Source organism: Pinus tabuliformis, chromosome 7 (assembly GCF_031772625.1).
Source record: "Pinus tabuliformis cultivar Carrire ecotype Pingquan chromosome 7, CPIR1, whole genome shotgun sequence".
Taxonomy (NCBI): Eukaryota; Viridiplantae; Streptophyta; class Pinopsida; order Pinales; family Pinaceae; genus Pinus; species Pinus tabuliformis.
Genome location: NC_142293.1, coordinates 1,052,324,288 through 1,052,344,869, shown reverse-complemented (window position 1 = coordinate 1,052,344,869; position 20,582 = coordinate 1,052,324,288). Strand labels below are relative to the sequence as shown.

The following is a 20,582-nucleotide window of genomic DNA, read 5'->3' as shown; positions in this document are numbered from 1 at the left end:
TCATTGTGTTTGTATATGTGCCGACATTTTACTTACATTTAATTTCTGCAATGTTTTAATTGTGAAGGCTGCAGTAGAATATGTTTCGATATTTGCCGTAAGAATATAGTAGATAACTTATCTTTGAAGTAATAAATAGAGGAAGTCATATTAATCACTGCAGTAGGATTTCCATTTTAGAAAATTTCAAATGGTATCAGAGCTACAGGGAAGTAGAAGAGGAAAGCTGGAAGATCCAACGCTGAGAAAGGAAAGGAATTTGAAATCCCTACAAGGGTAGAAATTCGAATTTCCTAGAGGATTGAGCAGTTCAAACCAAAGAGATTGGATTTCATGGAAAAACTCTCTCTGAGTGAGTCGATAGAGAGGTAAGTCTTTTCCAGTCGAAATTTATCAGTGGTAGAAAGAACAATGCAGTAGAAGACTCAGCAAGGAAGAGACAACTTTTTCCTACAGCAGTTGCTGGGATAGGTTAGCGTCAGAAATTGGCACAATATGGATACTCAAAATATGCAAGATTTGTCTACCAGATTAGATGAAGAATTCACATGCTTATCTAATTCAGCATTAGTGGATGTTTGGTACATTGATAGCGGGTCTTCAACTCACATGACTGGAGTACGAGAACATTTCTTGAGCTATCAAGAAGAACAAATGGATTTCCAAACAACTACGGGAAACATAATGAAGTGTACTCCTGTAGGGAGAGGCACCATAGCTTTTTAGACGGAAGAAAGGACCGACATCTGAGCCACAAATGTTCTACATGTGCCAGGATTAGTGATGAATCTAATTTCAGTGTCCCAGTTACAAGATAAGGGATATGATGTATACTTCGTCGGAAAGAAAGTATACCTTTAGCATCCAGGCTGGAAGAGGAAGAAGCAAATTGGGGTTCGAAGCAACAAGCTGTATAGGTTGTAGCTCGAATTGCCAATGGCACTGATAGACAACAACTATAATGGTGAGAAGGAGTAAAATGAATTATGGCATAAGCCAATGGGGCACTTACACCATGGAGCACTGAGGATGCTCAAAGAGACTATTATAGGGGTACTAGTTCTAAGCAATGAACATGATGACTTATGCAGAGGATGTGTACTAGGAAAGTATGCTAAAGCAACTTTTCCCAGAAGTAACAATAGAGTAAGGGATGTGTTAGGATTAATACACTCAGATATCTGCGGTCCTATATCCACAAGGGCTCTTAGTAGTGGTGAATACTTCGTCACTTTTATCGATGATCACTCCAGAAAAACCTGGATTCATTTCTTAAAGACCAAGGATGAGGTCTTTCATCATTTCCTAGAGTTCAAGGCTCTTGTTGAAAATAAGACAGGGAAAAAGATAAAGGTATTGTGTTTAGATAACGGTGGAGAATCTACAGACAAGGATTTCATAGATTTCTGCTCAAAGGAGGAGGGCATCAAAAGAGAGTGGACAGCTCCATATAATCCGGAGCAGAATGGAATGGTAGAACAGAAGAACCGAACTATTGTTGGGGCAGCCAAGGCCATGTTGTATGATTAGGATCTACCTAAGTATCTATGGGCAGAATCTTGCAACACGACAATATATATTCAGAATAGAACTCCTCATAAAACATTGGGGAAGAGAACGCCCGAAGGAGTATTCACAGGGAAGAAGCCAGAAGTTAGTCATCTTAGGATATTCAGAAGCGTGGCTTATTGCCACATTCCAGACGAGAAGCATAGCAAATTGGATCAAACTGCAGAGAAGGGGTATCTCGTAGGATACAACGAGACCTCAAAGGCATATAGAATCTACATTCCAGGTAGCAGGAAGATTGTAGTAAGACGAGATGCAAAGTTCATGGAAGATATAACTTTCAGGAAATCTCGTGAAATGCCTGCAAAAGATCAATCAGGAGATGTTCCGTTAGTCCAAGAGCAGCAAGGGTGACAAGAAGGACAGGCAAGAGAGCATACACCTGGGACAAGTACAGTGACTAGTACCAATATTTCCTCAGAGGGAGGAAATGCAGATGCTTCTCAACAGACGAAACAACAAAGTGAGGAGGAAGAATTGGTTGAACCTCCCACCACCAGTGGTAGAACGAGCAGAGAAGTGCGACAGACACTGAGGGATGCAGAGGAGTTTGTTGGAGCTCCTAGAGCCGAGAAGAGGCAACACAGACAACCAGATAGATACCAAGCATTGGTAGCTCAGGTTGGAGAACCCTCTAGCTTTCAGGAAGCTGTTCAACACCAAGTGTGGGTGGATGCCATGGTGGAAGAGTATTAATCCATCATGACAAATGATGTTTGGAAAGTAGTACCTAGACCGGAAAATAGATCAGTTGTAGGTTTGTGATGGATGTACAAGATCAAGTATGCCGCAAACGATAGCATAGAGAAGTACAAGGCAAGGTTAGTGGCAAAGGGGTATGCTCAGAAAGAAGGGATAGACTACGAAGAGACCTTTGCCCCAGTTGCTCGTTACACCTCTATCAGATCTCTTATATCCCTAGCAACTCCAATGGGATGGGAGATTCACCAGATGGACGTCAAGACAACATTCTTGAGCAGGGTGATAGAAGAAGAGGTGTATATAGAACAACTCGAAGGCTTCGAAACTCATAAGAAGAAGCCTCATGTTTGCAGGTTAAAGAAAGCCCTGTACGGGCTCAAGAAGGCACCTAGAGCATGGTATGGTCGAATTGATAGTTACTTGCAACAGTTGGGATTTGTCAAGAGTGATGCTGATCCCAATCTCTACTATTTACTGGTAGAGAATGAGCCACTTATTTTGGTACTATATGTAGATGACCTATTTCTAACTGGATCATCTAGGCTCATCCAGGATTGTAAGAAGAATCTAGAAATCAAATTCGACATGAAGGACTTGGCGTTGATGCATTATTTTTTGGGGTTGGAAGTTTGGCAGAAGAATGGGGAGATCTTCCTTGGTCAAGGAAGATATGCTACAGGAATTCTGAAGATATCCATAATGCAATATTGTCGACCCATGGCTACTCCCATGATCACCGACTGGAAGAAAATAGATGCATCAGAGGATAAAGAAGTAGATCCCACCTTGTACAGACAACTCATTGGGTTGCTTATGTATCTGGTCAAAACTAGGCCAAACATTTGTTTTGCAGTTAACACTCTTAGTCAGTTCATGGTGGAACCAAAAAAGCTGCATTGGGCAACAGCTAGACACATGCTTGGATATGTTCGAGGAACTGTCGGATATGGGTTGAAGTACTCTAGAGGAGACGATATCAGCTTGAATGGGTTCACCGATGCAGATTGGGCGGGTAATTCAGTAGACCGAAAAAGTACCTCTGGGTACTGCTTCAGTGTTGGATCAGGGATGATATCTTGGTGCAGCAGGAAGCAGAAATCGATAGCACTGAGTTCAACAGATCCTGAATACATGGCAGCTAGCACAACTACATGCGTAGCTATATGGCTAAGAAAATTGCTTGTGATCCTATTCAGGAAAAGGATGGAGGTGACCAAGGTTCACTGCGATAATCAAAGTTGCATAAAACTCTCTCAGAATTGAGTATTTCATGATCGGTCGAAACATTTAGATATCCATTGTCACTTTATCAGAGAATGTGTTCAGCGTGGGGTAGTACAACTACAATATGTTCCCACAAGAGAGCAGGCGGCTGATATACTCTTAAGGCTCTCGGAAGAGCTAAGTTTACTCAGTTTAGAGAGTAGTTGGGTATGATTGAAAATCTGTTTCAGTAGCAGGAGTAGGATGCAGTGTTGTGTGGTAGGACTAGCATGAGCATGGATGCAGAGGGAGTTGCAGTACAGATGTAGCATTGACAGTAGTAGTGTCAAAGGCAACAGTACAGTAGCAACAACAACGCAATAGTTGATGGACAGCATGTCAGACATCAACAACACAGAGATGATGCTTCAGAGTCAAAGCAGTGTGCAGAGAGGCAGTATATTGCTAGAGCACATTCCTCGCTAAGAGGGAGTGTTGATTTGGGGTAGCATCGGATGTGTTCTAAGCCTGAAATTTTGCAGGGAGGATTGGGCATAGGTTTTCCAAATAACCCAAAAAGCGTTTTGGAAATTCCACACAGAAGTGATTTTATTAAAATAATTAATATTTTTAATGAGGTTCCTAAGTCTAAACTTAGGAAAATTAAAATATTAATGGGTATTAATCTAATCAGGGGTGAAACTTCTAGAAAAAGCCATGGATCAAGTCAAAACGATCTGAGCCTTTGATTATGTTTTAATCTAGGCCGTTGATTGCTCAACAGGAAGATATAAGAAGGGACTTGAGGGTCATTTGGAAAATACACCAGGCAAATACTTAGTTGCCCAAGAGAAATCGATTTTCTCACTGGTCGAAGTTTGGCAAGAGAAAATCGATTCAGAGGGAGAGTTGCAGGTGGAGGAGAGATAAAGAGGGTTCAACATCAGTTAGGGAGACAGGGACAAAGACACAGAGCAGCAGAAGGAACAACGTTGGGCAGATTGACGCTGGGAGAGGCAGCACTGGCTTGAGTGATGCAGGCATTGCGCAGGCCAGTCCAGAGGTCAGAGAAATTGACATTGGACAAGCCAGGGAGACACATAGGGTCAAGGAACCTCTCTCTTGGGTCAGACACTTGTTCAGGAATGTCTGTAAATGTTTCTCAGTTCTATACAACAGGGTGAAATTTTGTACATGTTGATTTTTGCTGAAGAATAATAAAACCCTCATCTGCTGCATCGGTTTTCCCGCATTGGGTTTTTCTAGGGACAATTGTCCAAAAATAATTGTCATTGTGTTTGTATATGTGCTGACATTTTACTTACATTTAATTTCTGCAATGTTTTAATTGTGAAGGTTGCAGTATAATATGTTTCGATACTTGCCGTAAGAATAAAGTAGATAACTTATCTCTGAAGTAATAAGTAGAAGAAGTCATATCAATGATTGCAGTAGGATTTCCATTTTAGAAATTTTCACAATGCGATGATCGAGGCTAGGCCAATCTTGCGAAAGCGACTCAAAAGTGTCAACGTCTATCACTCCATGGCTAGTCCCAATCTTGAGAAACAATCTGCCTTGTCCTATGGTGAGGGCTTTAGTGATCCCCCATGTGTCGGCCCGTGAATGAATTAGTTCGCTTGTTGTCCATACCATGCTCACTGAGGAGTGGAGTATCCCACCAATCCATTGAATCCCTGGATCCCATAAACATATTGGAGGTCCATAACACTCAATCCTCTCTACCTTCCGCTGTGATATGCTGCTAGCTATTGGGACCCCTCTGTGCTCCATCTCTGCCTCCTGTAGGTATCCAATAGGTAGGCACCAAGCATCAAGAACCTGTGCCGCAAATATCCAGGTGCTTTATGCCTGCCAAATAACACAGTGAGATCTGCTATCTCAGCTCCTGATGATGTGCCCGGGTACTGCCGGAAGCCTAGGTATCATCCTGCCAACAAGAACTACCGTCCTCGCACCTCATGCTCACCTAATGCCTCGAGTTGTCCAGCTGAAAAAGCACCATGTAACTCCCTCTCGGGCACCTCCCCAAGTGTGAGCCTAGGGGTGGAACATATGCTACCTTGACAATCAATCATACTATCCCTAAGCCTGTAACCGTCAACTCATGCACCTACCATGTGTCTTAACTGGAGAGTCTCCTCTTGGCCCATGACACGCGGTGTCTTATCCAACTGCCTAGGGTGAGCCTCCCATTTCTAGCTGCCTAAATGGAGAGTGTCAAAGGGCAACAACCAAACCCTCTACGACTATAAGCAACACTGGAGGATGATGGGTGGGTTTGTCCCAAAGATTATGATCAAGAGCCTGTCGGAATGCTCAAGAGTAATTCTATCGATGACCCTTTCCCTACCTCGGATTTGCTGATAACCACCTCAAGGCCTTGCCTCCACTAAACATAGTGTCCCCAAATTCTCAACAATGTCCTCATCGATCCTAGGTGAGTTGCGTCTAATGGTACGCCTACTGTCCCTATCCATAAGTCTCCTTGGAGGCAACACTCAAAGAGCCCGCTACGCCGCATCATGTATCAATGCATACCACCAAGTACCACCACACTCCTCGACATGCCACTGTACACTGCAACATGTCCCTGTACACCACTGGATACCCCCAACTACGACTATATCATCCTGTACCATCTTGTGTCCTGCCTGTGTCACTGCACTTGTCACTCCCAGCATGTTCTCAATGCGATGTGAGTCACTCCTACCCCACAGTGTAAACCGACATGCTGTGGTATACCACCATGCATCTCCATGCTCTTCTGTATGCCACTGCTCCTCATTGCATAGCCCTACACACCATTGGGTGCAATGGCCTAAAATTGGGTCTGTATGCATCAGGTCACACCCTTTATATTACAATGGACACTACGACCTGACTCTGTGCAGTCTTACCACTGCCTACTGTCATACCACCATGTAACATATGGTATCCTGAATGTGCCAAAGTGTCCGCCACTCTGCTAGTGATCCCACCATGACACCCGTCATGTCTCCTTGTCCATCCTGGTAGACATGAGCACCCTAACTCCACTCTTGCTTGAGGGGATATCTTTGCTGTGTCGATCCTCTATGACCCCTGAGTCTTAAACCTCAATGGGAGAACATCCTCTCCATACAATATCCGGTTTGGTGGCCTACCCATGCCACCTCCTCCAACCAGCTCCTGCCAGAGAATGCTAATCATCTTGCGCCCCATGCGCAACCAACATGCCAAAACAACCAATGGAGTCTGCTTACAAACCACCTGGCCATTAGCGTCAACTGGAACTCCCCTCAGGAATGCATGCTCTCAAGCACTAGGTTGACTACATCATCAATGCCATAGCCATCCCGCATGTCTGATATCAGATAGGAAGCCTTTCCTGGATCCCAATGCCAACCTGGGCCTCCAGTGCCCTTAATGTTTGAGAGCTCCCACTGAGCTTCACTTTGGACTACGACAATCTCCATGAGTCTAGCCCACTCCAACGGGTACCAACTAAGAATCTCTCGCCATCCAACCCTAAGAGAGGGATCCGACAATCTCCATGAGTCTAGCCCACTCCAACAGGTACCAACTAAGAATCTCTCGCTATCCAACCCTAAGAGAGGGATCGAATGCACAAACTCCAGCACATAGAACAAGCCCTCCATCCTACGAGTGTTGCACCCTACGCAACTCATGTCGCCTCAACTCACCATCTTGGTCAACACATAAAATTTGTCGGGGGGTCTCTGCATCTCTCTCTCCGTGGTGCAAAGGTAGTCTAGCAATGTTGCAAGCCCCATCTATATAAGCCCAGAGAGAGCTACTATTTGGAAGTACTGCAACTCTGTTGACGGTCTGTGCATCTATCTGCTCTAAGTCAGTGGTTGGCCCCAAAGAAGACTGCTCATCCTCCTCCACCATGGGCTCAACATGAGTCACAAACTGCCCCTCCATGACTAGCTCACGCCCCTCTATGTGCTCTCCATGTTGTTGTAGGTGACTGTCATCCCGCAACTCTGTCGTAGATCTGGGTGCCTCTGTACCTATCGACTCCTCATCAAGGGTGGTGATGTCTCTCAACACCTCATCATCCTGTTGTGCGCTGTTATCACCTGAAAAATCGGTCACGACCCCAAATACCTCATTAATGGATAGCTCAACAATGAAGGTCACATCCTCAACAGTGGAAATATCTGTGTCTCCTGGAACCTCGTTAATGGATGGCCCTATGGGTTTATGCTCTACTCTCTCCCCCAAGGTGTCAGTTGGTGCTATCAAAGAGGCCTCCAACAATGGTGACTGCTGTGCCACACTGAGTATACCAATGTCCTCACACTCTCGCGTGTCCTTTGCCTCATGCTCAATCTCCTCCTCAAGCCCCTCATATCTAAAGCCAAGTCTGCATTAGTAGAAGGGCCTCCTAGTCTCACCCTCTAACTGTTCTTGTCATGTCTGCTCCTTTCGAGGAGATTTGGTGTCTTGAGTCTGTCGATTTACCCCACATGCTGTAGATGGCTGCACCCCCACGGCCTGTGTACCTCTAGTGTCTCTGCTATATGGGTTTGGTTTGTCACCCTCCTAAACTAGGCCAACCTCTCATTGCCCCAATGGATTCCACCCCAGAATTTTTGCACACTGAATTTCTCTTGAGCCATGGGTTTGTCTATGGTTTCACCTGTTACTGTGCCTACATACTCGAACCTTCTATGATCTTACTGGTTACCCACAACTGGGCCAAGATCATGCTCTGATAACAATTTTCGCCACAATTTTTTAAAACACTTTAGTAAACACCCAGGACAATTAGAAATATGGAAGCAACTTAGCCATTTTATTATAAATTGGTGCAAGAGTACAAAATATGGAAGGAATGCACCTGGGCTTGTTTGAAAGGCAAGCGGAGCAAAGCCCAGGTGAAGCAATGACAACCCGGAGATACAATCAACTGACCAACTGCTGCACTGCGCAGTCCCCAACAATTCTGCATTGTTTGCTGCAAAGATATGGCTAAAAATATCACCTTCGATGCTTGGAAAATTCCGCAAATTTATATCTAGGCTCCTCAGGAAAAACCCACAAAAACCTAGAAATGGTTTAGCTTGATTTTGACCTCCCAAAATCGACTCCCAAAGGCAGTGTGTAGTCTTCAACAATTTTGCATTGTCTCCTACAAAGATATGGCTGAAGACCCCACCTCTGGTGCTCAAACAATTCTGCAAATTTATATCTATGCTCCTTACGCAAAACCCACAAAAACTCAGAAATGGTTTGGCCTGATTTTGACCTCCCAAAATCGACCCCCAAAAGGCCTACGCTCTCCAATAACTATTGAAGCACGGTTTCTGTCAAACCACCAGCAAATTCCTCCCTAGACACTCCTGAATTGTAGCAATCAACTCCACCAATACTTCCCTTATTTCTCCCAGCAAGCAATAGCCCCAATGGCTGAAACTCTATCTCCCACGTATGCCCAACTTCTCTTTTCTACGCTGGCCACAGAGTCTGCAAAATCGCTCCTGAATATTGCTGCCACTTCCAGACCTCAAACTCACCCAGTAGCCAACAAATCTATTGAGCCTTCTTCTCCTATTTTCTCTCGGCAATAGCCCTTTGGAAAAATGATACAATGGCCACACTAGATCCACTACTGCATCCTCTAGAAATACGCATTGCTGGGGCGAATTGAATACAAATGCTGGAAATCTCTCTACAAATCTCCTCCGGGTGATAATGGATGAACCTCTCTAGGGTGGCATTTGAAGTCCCCTGAAGTAAGGGTGAGTTCTTCGCTTGGAAAACTCTTGCTAAACAGCTCGAACAACAAAATCAAAATCGATAAGCCAAGAATACCAATTGAAATGTGTTGCCTTCCTTTTATAACTTTTGTGGAGCCTTTCTTCTCGCATTTTCTTCCCTCTCATGCATTTCAAATCACTGGCTTAGGGAGTTCGTATTTCTTATGTTGGTGGTCCCCACATATCATTAGCAAAACCAAATAAAATAAAATTAACTTGTCTCTAACTCCTAAGTCTTCTATCAAAAAGAAAATGGGCCTCGTCTTCACCAAAATTGGCCCTCAAAATGTAGAAGTAAACCCCGTTCCAAAATAATTTAGGAAGGGACATTAGACTCTGAGATGGACTCCTTACTCCCCTAGCGTGACACTTGAAGTTCACTGAAGGCGGGTGTGGAATTCCTGCTTGGAAATTCCTTGTGCTGAACAACATGGTTGTCTTGGCTAAGCAACTCAAGAGAACTAATGTTGAAATTGTAAAATGACCAAAGATGGCAAAAGTGAGGCCTCTTCTCCCGTTGTGGTCCCCACTCTCTCTCTCCTAATTCACACTTCCTTTTCTTTTCTCTCTCCTCCAATAGTGTGAGTTCTCTCCTTGGGTCAAATTTCTATTTCTTGTGGCCCCCACATTCCACTAGAGCTGCAATTTTCCCTTTTTCTCTTAAGTCCCAAAACCGGAAATGTCTCCTCTTAACAAAATTGCCTCTAATGTAGAAAATAAAAATTGGGGACATGACGCACTCAATTCTGTTTCCAGGTCAGCTTCATTGGTGAGCAGTGCTGTTTGGTGACCTTTGGTTCCCAGTTCTTTATCCCTTGGCAGTTGGGACTCCCTTCATATTATTGCTTTATTTATCATCTGGAAGTTACAGTGCTAGTATGTGTTTTTTGATGAAGTTAGTTCAATCCAATCTTTTTGTCACTCTTGGCAGTATGTATGCAATTGTCTGCCAATGACTCTTTTGATTAAGGATGCCAAAGATTTAGATGCACTAGCGTATTCTGATTTTATTGCATCTTTAGTAGCTCTAAGGAAGAGGATATAAGATGCCATTGTATATAACTTTCTTCTTTTATTTTCAACATCCTTGTGAATATTCTTTTGTTAATATAAGATGTATTTAAAAAAATTAGGTTGTAAATAACTCTTGGCAATGCAATTCACCTTGAAGTCATAAGCAATTATCAGAGAAGATAAACATCACAAGCGGAAGATCAGAGAAGCTCTTGAAATCATCAAACATCCACATAATCTCAACAGGGACAATGGTATTGAGATTAGTGGTAGCTGGCTTCCCTTAATCAGAAAGATTAAGAACGACACTACATCTCAGGTAGAGCTTAACAGGTAAATTTCTCTTTCCCCTTCTAGCAATCAGTGGTTACTTGCTTCTCTATTAGGTTTTATCTAGATTGTTAATATTATTCATAATTATTAGCTATTAAGTATTAATTATTATTAATTCATTAACTTTATTTATTATTATTAATTATTAATTATTATTAATACGTTAATTTAATATTGTAAGATTACTAGTTATTATTAACTCGCTAAAATTAATATTATTAATAAATATTAGTTATTAATTAATTATTAATACTTATTGGTTAATAATTAATAATTAATAATTATCTATTAATTAATAATTAATAGGTATTTATTAATAATTATTATTAATTCATTGGCTTACTTTTATTATTATTAATCATTTGTATTAATTATCAATTATTATTAATTCATTAATATTATTAACTATTAGTTATTAATTATCTATTATTAGTTATTAATCATCAATTATTACTATTAATGCATTAAACATTACTATTATTATTATTATTATTATTCATTATTAGTTATTTATTATTAATTATTAATTATTAGTTATTAATTATAATTTATTATTAACACATTAATATTATCATTAATTATTATTAATTATTATTAATTATTAATTATCATTTATTAGTAACACATTAATATTATCATTAATTATTATTAATATTATTATTAATTATTAATTAATTATTATTAATATTATTATTAACATTAATATTATTATTAATTGATGATGATGATGATGATGGTTAACGTTCGCTGAGACCAAATAATGGTCTATCGGACCTAAAGAAACAAATTATCTATTTTGATTTAAGATTTTATTCCTATGCTCAAAAAGCTTGGAGAGAAGCCTCCCGAGCTCACTATAATTTTGACATTGTAAAAGGCTAGGAAGGTCAGTATTGTAACAAAGATTGTGAAACTGAGATCTAATGTGGTTATACGCGGGGCACTCTAAGAGGAAGTGGTTTTCATCCTCGATGTTCCTATTCTCACATATATGGCAGATCCTTTCCGTCCATGGCGTTTTAGGAACTGCCCAACGACCTGTTTCACTATGGAGCTCATGAGAATTCGTTCCAATCTTTGCTATATTAATTTTCTTCTTTGAGCTAGTTAAAATAGAGAGATACTTTTGATCTTCTAGGGTGGGGTTGATGACCTTCTTATACTAACTTGATTTTCTTTTAGCCGCTAAGTCTTTCTCACACCACATTTTTTCTTTGAACTTAGAAGTAACAATATCTTTAATGTTATTTATGTTTTGCAATGCATCATTTTCGTTGATCTCCCAATAGTTTAACCAGGCCCTTGTGTCTTTATGCCACCCTCGATTGAGCCTTAGGTGGTTTTGGCTAGAATTTAAAGCTAGCTTAGGAAGTCTATGATCGTCTATGTTACTGATTTTGTGCTTGTACAACAGAAACCTAAGCATAGCTAGGCTCTCAATATGGGAAAGACCTACTTCTATAAGGAGAATAGGATAGGGTGTATTACTTTTAATTTTCAGGTTATAAGTTATAAAACGCTTCTGGATTTGCTCAATCTTTCTCCATGATTCTCTAGAGATGCTGCAACCCCAAACCTCACAGCCATATAAGATAACAGGAGTGACTAAAGTTTCAAAGAGGAACTTCTTTTTATCCCACATTACAAGGTTTGCTATTTTACAATTATTTTCAAGACCAAAGTAAGCTTTCCACCCCCCATTAATCCTTTTCTCAATGCTATGGTTCCAGTTGAGCTTGTGATGAATATCAATTCCCAGGTATTTGTAAGAATACACTTCCTCCAAGTTATTATTGTCATACATAAAATTAGCGTAAGTGTCCTTCTTGGATTTGATAATCATAACTTTTGTTTTGTCAGTGTTAACAGTCATACCCATGGTAGAGCAGAAATCCTTAAGAAGCCTGAGTTGCTTATCAAGATCAGATGGGCACCTTGCCAAAAGAACAATATCGTCAGCATAAAGAAGAAGGATGACGACTATCCTAGCTAAGATCGTGCCATCACATCCTGCTTCCTCTAAATAGCCTTCGAGCTTATCGATGTAAATGCCAAATAGGGTAGGGGAGAGGGGGCAACCTTGTTTAACTCCGATGTTACACTTAATATCTTTCGACCACCCTTCATTGCTCTTTAGCTTGGCAATTACATTCTCGTATAACCTTATAGTGGCAACTCTCAACTCGAGAGGAACCTTTAGCTCTTCTAATCTATTCCAAAGGTTGTATCTAGGAACCGTATCGAAAGCCTTTCTAAAGTCCACAAAGCAACAAAATAAATTGGATTTATCATTACGACATTCCTCCGCAATGATCCTAAGCGTAACAAGGTGGTCTATTGTTGAGTTAATACATTAATTTAATATTGTAAGATTACTAGTTATTATTAACTTGCTAAAATTAATATTATTAATAAATATTAGTTATTAATTAATTATTAATACTTATTGGTTAATAATTAATAATTAATAATTATCTATTAATTAATAATTAATAGGTATTAATTATTAATAATAATTATTAATTCATTGGCTTACTTTTATGATTATTAATTATTTGTATTAATTATCAATTATTATTAATTCATTAATATTATTAACTATTAGTTATTAATTATCTATTATTAGTTATTAATCATCAATTATTACTATAAATGCATTAAACATTACTATTATTATTATTCATTATTAGTTATATATTATTAATTATTAATTATTAGTTATTAATTATCATTTATTATTAAGACATTAATATTATCATTATAAATTATCATTTATTATTAAAACATAAATATTATCATTAATTATTAATTATCGTTATTATTAATACATATTAATTATCATTATAACTATTTATTATTAGTATTATTTATTAGTTATTAATCATTATTAATACATTAATATTATTATTAAGGTTAATATTTAATATTTAAATATGTAATATATTAATACACTAAATGTTATTTTTAATATTAAAAAAAATAAAAAATTAAAATTACTCACTTATTATTATTAATATATATATTCTGAATATTAACTCAAGCAATAAACATGTTAATATAATTTTGAATAAATAAATAATTAATTAATAAATATCATTAATAAAAAAAAATTAATTAATTAATTAAAAAAAAGAAAAAAAAAGAAAAGGATTTAATCAAGCAAACAGCCGACAAATTCTAGCAGACATATCTCTATTAAAAACTATTTAAACCCTAATTAGAGCTCTTCTTCTTTCTTCATTCAAGTTTGTCCTGATGATGGATCCCGATTGGGATTCGAAACGTTGATAAAAGAAATGGTTAATACTGTGGGTTCTCCGGCTTCTAATTCAAAATTTTTTTCATTGTCTTGAGAAATCAAGGGCAGTTGGATTAGGGGGATTTTCTCTTATCTTTTATAACTGCTTGTGATGTTCTTTTACTTAACTTGATGTACTTGTTATTAGCTTCTTCTTCACTTGATTATTATTATGTTTTTATCATCAAACAACTACCAAACTATGAAGATCAATGAGACAAGAGGACACAAAATATAGACTTCTAGCTAGGGCCAAAACCTCTTCTCTTGAGAGGAAAACCTACAAGAATTCTTCTCTTCTTATAGAATCTTTAAATAATGAATTCCAAGACCTAAGAATCTTGACAAAGACCCCTCCAAGACCAAGTCAAACTTCTCCTTGATGAGGTTATTTCTCACAAAGTCAACCCAAATCAAACTTGCTTCAAAACTACTGCTACTTCTCTTTTGACCTCAATTTCGGCCCTACAACTTGTGACTGCAATTTTCGGCCTAATTGTAGAAACCCTAGCTTGCACATGTGGGTGGAATATGGTAGGTTTGGTCCTCTTCTTCCTTCGCTTAGGGAGTTTCTTCTTCCTTGATAACTTAGCCTTCAAATCTGATTCCTTTTTAGCCCAAACTTTAACCTTTATGATGACTGCACTTTTCGGTCTTGCTGTAGCAGAAGGATGCCCTAGTTTCCTCACACATGTGAGAAGATGTAGCCCTAAAACAGTCCTTGAACACCTCGTTCTTCCTTTCTTTGTTTTTCCTCTTTCTCATTGGCTATTAGGCTTCTTTTCTTGGTGATCGAACTTGCTTCTTTCTTGAATGTATATGTTCCACAAATGAGGTCAATGGCACACTTATATATACCTTTCTTGTAGCTTGAACAGCCTTAATGAGGCTGACTTGTCACTGCTTGTAGGCCGACTTCGTCTTGGAGGGACTTTCTGACACAATTTGGACTTACATAAATTCTTCTTACATGATACAAGATGCCCAATAGGGTCTTTTACATATGACAACGAATCTTCGACTCCTAGACTTTATGACAAAGCCCTAGAAGCACTCAATGGGTGTTTGACCTATAAATAAAATGACCTTGAGCATGAAACCCATGCTATAAAATAGCATGAACCCATGCTACAAAATAACAATAATAAATTTTCTTTTTCTCTTTACATCAAATACATAAAATCATGATTACATGAGACATTATGAAGACTGAACCTAGTTACATGTTCTAACACATTGCTTGCATCAGAGACTAGAGTAGAACAGCCTCTTTTCATTCCACTAATTAGAGAAGGATCATCTGTCAAGATTCAGTTCCACTTGAGTAATTCAAAAAATTGCCTTTTTGCTTTTCCACTCAAGTGAACCTCATGGATTTCTTCAACGCATTTGTATTCAAGTTGGGATCTGATGGAAAGTATAAATAAAACTTCAAATGGGCATTTTTCTCCTCCAAACACACAGGACTGGGTGCCTAGAAACCTCAATGGGTCATCTTGTGCAGCTGTGGAGTACCCATCTGTGGTGCTATACAAAGTTCAGTCTATCGATTCCTTCCTTGTGTGAAGTAGTGAGTTTTTTTTGACTTTTTGGACTGTTTGAAAGAAACCTCAATTTTCTATCATAAAATGCCGTGGACTGTAAACCAGCACTGTCTATTATATTAGCTGTGTGAAAAGTTAAATAGTTTGGTTAAAAGTTCTTCATTTTTTTTTTCACTATGGTTCTGCCAGGGGTTCTAACTTGTTGTTTCTGTGCTGCAGTAAAGTAAAGATGGTGAATCAACTACTGGCAGGTGTGCATATAGCTGCCGCGGCTGAAGCCATGGTACTTGGTGCACGGGCTGGAATTAATACCCGCATTCTATATGACATCATATCCAATGCTGCAGGAAGCTCTTGGTAAATTTTGACAGACTTGTCTAAATATGTGCAATCTTACAAGGAGTGAAGATAAGAACTCTTTAGGATCAAAAACATTACACTAGTTTTAACTTTTTTGCAGTTAAAATCACTGGAAAAGGTGCTAGTAGCGGCAAGTTTTGGAATTCTAGTGACCAGAAAATGAATGCTAATGAATATTAAATGACATAGCTATGCTGTTTATTTCATAGAATCACATCTACAATGGAATATCTTTCACATTAGCTGAATGCTAACATATCGCTTATTAGAGAGAAGGAAATTACAGTTATATGTTAAGGTGACAAAAATGTATCACTTCTAATTGGAATATCAAAATTTAATAGACAAACTTCTAATGGAAACTAGCTTAATGCTGTAACTATTGACTAAATATCTAACTCTGCTTATCTGTTCTGTTATCCTTACTCCAAGTTTCTGCTGAGATGGAGCACTTTTGTTGTGCTGGCTGTCTGAGGGAATAACAGTGAACGTCCTGTGCCTTTACAAATTTTGACAGGCTGCTTCCTTAGATTGCCTTCGGAGTCCGGACTGCTCCAGGAAGGAAAACAATACTCAATTCACACCCTGAGACTCCTCCGAGACCCTAGGGCCCAGAACCATCGGCAAGTAGACTTCTAGGCCAGATTAGGTCCTCACTTGCATCAGGAGAATTTTTCTGTCAAAATGAGGGCCTACAGATTACGGCCTGTGGCCCTGTGGCTGCCTGTGGTTGTCTGTGGCCTGCGGTGTTATAGACGTCTATGGGATGACTTTGCTACCGTTGAATATATTCATTTGACCATAGAATTCCTCTTCCTTGCTTGTCAGGCTGGACCCGAGCTACTCCAAAGAATAAGCTGTTCCAGAACAAGAAAATAGGTCACTAGGTAGGGTAGGATCACCTCCACTGAAATTAGTCAGAAGAGAAAGGGGTCTTAAAACCCTCATTGCCTCTGGCTCAAAGAAAACAGAGACAAATTGATCCAATACAATGATGATAATTTGATTCCAACTCTCCTCTATTTACAGTCTTCTTCACAGGCTTCCACATTTGAAGGGTTGTGTAAGCAGCCGCCAATTTTGGGCTGTTTTTCCCCAACCAACCCAATATTTGCACAATGAAAATTGGGTTTTCCCCCTTTATCAAGACTATAGCCTATGGGGTTGGACAGGCTACTTTGTAATCCATAGGGAACATTACATTAGACATATCGAAATTCCTGATCTGTAGAAAGAGCCTGTCTTCCCAGAATTTAGAGAAGATTACCCCAGATTCATGGCCCTCCTTATTGCAGTTGATTGTAAAATTTTGAACCTAAAATCTGTAATTCCACAAGTACACTGTAACCATGTAAACGATTACTGCAAAAATGATTTATTTCTGCAAAAAAATGCAGAACCAATTCGAGTGTAATTCACAGCCTCTCTTCATCCCACGAAAAATTGAAGCAATTTTTTGTGTGGTTATTTTAGAGGATTATTCATGTATGCTTTACCCATGTAGGCCTTTATTTTATTGTTCCCTATGGTGTCTTTTTGGTAGAATCTTTATAGTAGTCCGGGATTATAAGAATGTCATATTTGTTATCTATTCTTACAATACATTCGTCTCTTATTCTGACCTGTCTATACTTGTCTATTCAGGGTCTTTGCTGATCGGGTTCCTCAAATGGTGAATGGGGATTACACTCCACATTCTGCTTTAAATATTTTTGTCAAGGATCTGGTAAGGATTTCCATATGCTGTGCCATTGGCACATTTTCATTCCTTGTCTTTCCTGCAGTTGCAGTTTAAAATTGATTACTTTCATGCATTTCGTCTGCTTCAATTTATGAAGCTGCTGTGCCATATCAATGTCTTGAGAAAATCTTTGAGACCAGTCAACTGCAATTCACAAACGCTCAAAAGAGTTGTATAAATCTTGAATTCCTTAGTTGCATTCCTGTTTTAGCACAGCATTTTCTGAGATGGTTTTTGTCTTTGGCACTTTCGTTGCATGTAAATTTGAGTGGTCATTCAATTCAGAATTAATATAATGTCATCTGCTGCATTCCTTAAAGTTAGCTGAGGAATTACCATCTACAGAATTAAAATGTTTATTTTCATATTGGATTTGAAAGGGCTAAAACTTAAAATGGACATGATTCTTTGGATTCTCTACTGTAACCTACTGTGAGCTGGCAGGTAGGTGGGATGAATAGAATAAGGCCTACCCAGAGACAGAGAACAGCCTCAGGAAGCTTTCGGTTTTGATTGCTTTCTATTATAGTTTGATGGAGCAAGTCTACTTGTTATCCTTGTTTGCACTCAGTCTCTCTCTGGTCAAGTGAACAATGTCTCCTTGCTCTTCCATGTTGAAATTTCTAAGCCTAACCCGTTAGAATTTTTTCTGTACTATCTGGTTTATTTCTCCTACTTGTTAATTATTGAATAAGTTATTTAATCATATAAATATTGAAATAAACACAATGCAGTCTCAACCATCTACAGATCAAAAACTAAAAGAAATAAACAAACACACAAGGGACACCGTTATTTTTGGACAATCGTCCCCAAAAAAACCCAACTTGAGAAAACCGATGCAATAGTTCTGAGGGTTTTATTATTATGCAACTTTTTTGAGTACAACTGGGTGCCAAATTGGCTCACCCTACAGAGAAAATAATCTGGCAGTAATACCTCTCTTCGAACGCAGATATTTTGAAAGTCTGCTCCACGAAACCCTCTCCAGTGTCTCTTTGAGGCACTGCGTCAGCCCTCCTGGCCTCTGCGATAGCCTGAAACCTTCTGCATTAGCTCTCTGTGGCTCTGCGTAGCCTCTCTGGCCATCTGTCACTCACGCAGGCCCTCTATTCCTCTGCGCAGACACTCCTAGCCTCTGCGTGGCTTCCTCTGGCTCGCGTCTACCTCTCTGCCTCTGTGCTGGTCTTCCGACACCATCTCTGCCTCTCTGCTATGCACTCACTGCCCCTCACTGCAACTGATCATTGGTTCGATTTTTCTTAGCAAACCCCGCTCTAGAAAATCGAAATCACTGATCACTTTGGTGTATCTCCAACTGACCCTCAATCCCCCTCTTATACTTTTTTCTGTTGAGTCTTCAACGGCCAAGATTACATCTCTAATCAACGACTAAGATTAGATTTGGCTTGATCCAGCCATTTAGAACCTTTTAACCCAGTTTTATATTAATATCCATTAATAATTTTATTTTCCTAAGTTTAGACTTAGGAAGCCATTAAAAATATTAGTTATTTAATATCTCCTTCATCGGGTATAATTTCCCCAAACCATTTCTGGGTCTTGGAGATCTCATGTGCTTTAACCTCTCCACCTATTTTCATGGCTAGAGCACATCCGATGCTAGCCCAAATCAACACTTCCTTTAGCGAGGAATGTGCTCTAGTAATGCTCCATCACTGAACATTACTCTGATCATCCGACACCGGTACCTGTGCTGATGTTTGGCCTTGCTGCCCAACATCCTTTGCACTGCTGCATCTTGTACTGTTGCCCATGGCTCTACCACTGCCACTACCACATCTGTACGACAACTCCTCTGCATCTGCGTTGCTGTTGGTCCTTCCTCCCAATGCTACATCTGCACCGCAGCGCTCTCTAATCATGCTACCTATAGCACTACCACTGCTATTGCTACACTGCAACTCAGTTACTGAGACGATGGTAACTGATCTACCCAACTATTGACATTGTCAAGCTAGAAACCCTCCTAATGCTGGAGCTCTCTCTACCGCTATCCTGTGCTCCCTCTGCTGCCTTTGCACTACTGCAACACCTCTATGCCTCTTGCACTACTGCAAACACCTCTGTGCCTTCCTGCATTGTTGCAACCTCCTCTGTGCCTCTTGCACTGCTGCAACCCTCTCTGCGCTGCCAGGGACTACTGCAATCTAGCATTCTCTGCCGCTTCATCCGCATCCGCTTCTACTGACATCCGTCATCCTGTTACTATCTCTTCGGGGCTCCCGTAGCCAGATATGATCCAAGAGTTAGGGTACCTTAAGGATCCTGCCCCTCATCTTTTGTAGTCCTCCTGACTACAGCTCGATGTCTCCCCACCTCTTCTCTAGAGGTACATGAGCACTCATGGCACAATTGTCATCATCCTCCACCTCCTTCTCTGCCTTTGTTGGCGCTGCCTTGGAGTCAGATGCCTCTCCCTTATTCTTACTCCTTGGACACTGGGTTGCATAATGGCCCAGTTCCCCACACTTGAAGCACTTTATCTTGGAGAGGTCCTTTTTCTTCCTCTTCCCCTGCTGCCCTGCAGATGCCAGAGCCGCATCCTCTTCCTCCTCTTTCTTGACCTGGGCTCCTTTGCCACTACTTCCTGCCTTGGTTAGCCGTCTGATCTCTTCTTGGTGAAGAGTTGCACATGATTCTTCCCAATCTGGAAGATTCGCGCTGCCTAAAATGCTTTGGACGAGTGTATCCCATTCCTCGGAGACTGCGTTCAGGGCGGTCCTCACCATCAACTCCTGATCCAGCGTGGCCCCTATGGAAGTCATTTGGTCTTGAATCTCCTGCAACCTGCTGAGGAAGTGATCTACATGCTCCCCCTTCTGCGTCTGATATGATCGCAACTGATTCTCTAGTAGTATCGTCTTTTACACGGAAGTGCCCTGATATAGTGTCGTCAAGGTGTCCCACATTTTCTTTGCCATATTCTTCTCAGTAATATGTTGGATTACATGATCCTTCACCCCATCAAGGATTATGCACTTTGCCTTGGCCGTTGCATCCTC

The 20,582-nt window shown here is 39.9% G+C and overlaps 1 protein-coding gene across 1 annotated transcript in view; it reads left to right on the top strand.

The window, feature by feature from the left end:
- LOC149251276 (ketose-bisphosphate aldolase class-II family protein) overlaps window positions 1-20,582 on the top strand; it is a 457,406-nt gene that overhangs the window by 87,088 nt on the left and 349,736 nt on the right. Inside the window, exons 9-10 of the mRNA XM_089459330.1 lie at window positions 15,675-15,812; window positions 17,460-17,541. Of these exons, the coding sequence (XP_089315456.1) occupies window positions 15,675-15,812; window positions 17,460-17,541 (220 nt within the window). The remainder of the gene's footprint in view (window positions 1-15,674; window positions 15,813-17,459; window positions 17,542-20,582) is intronic.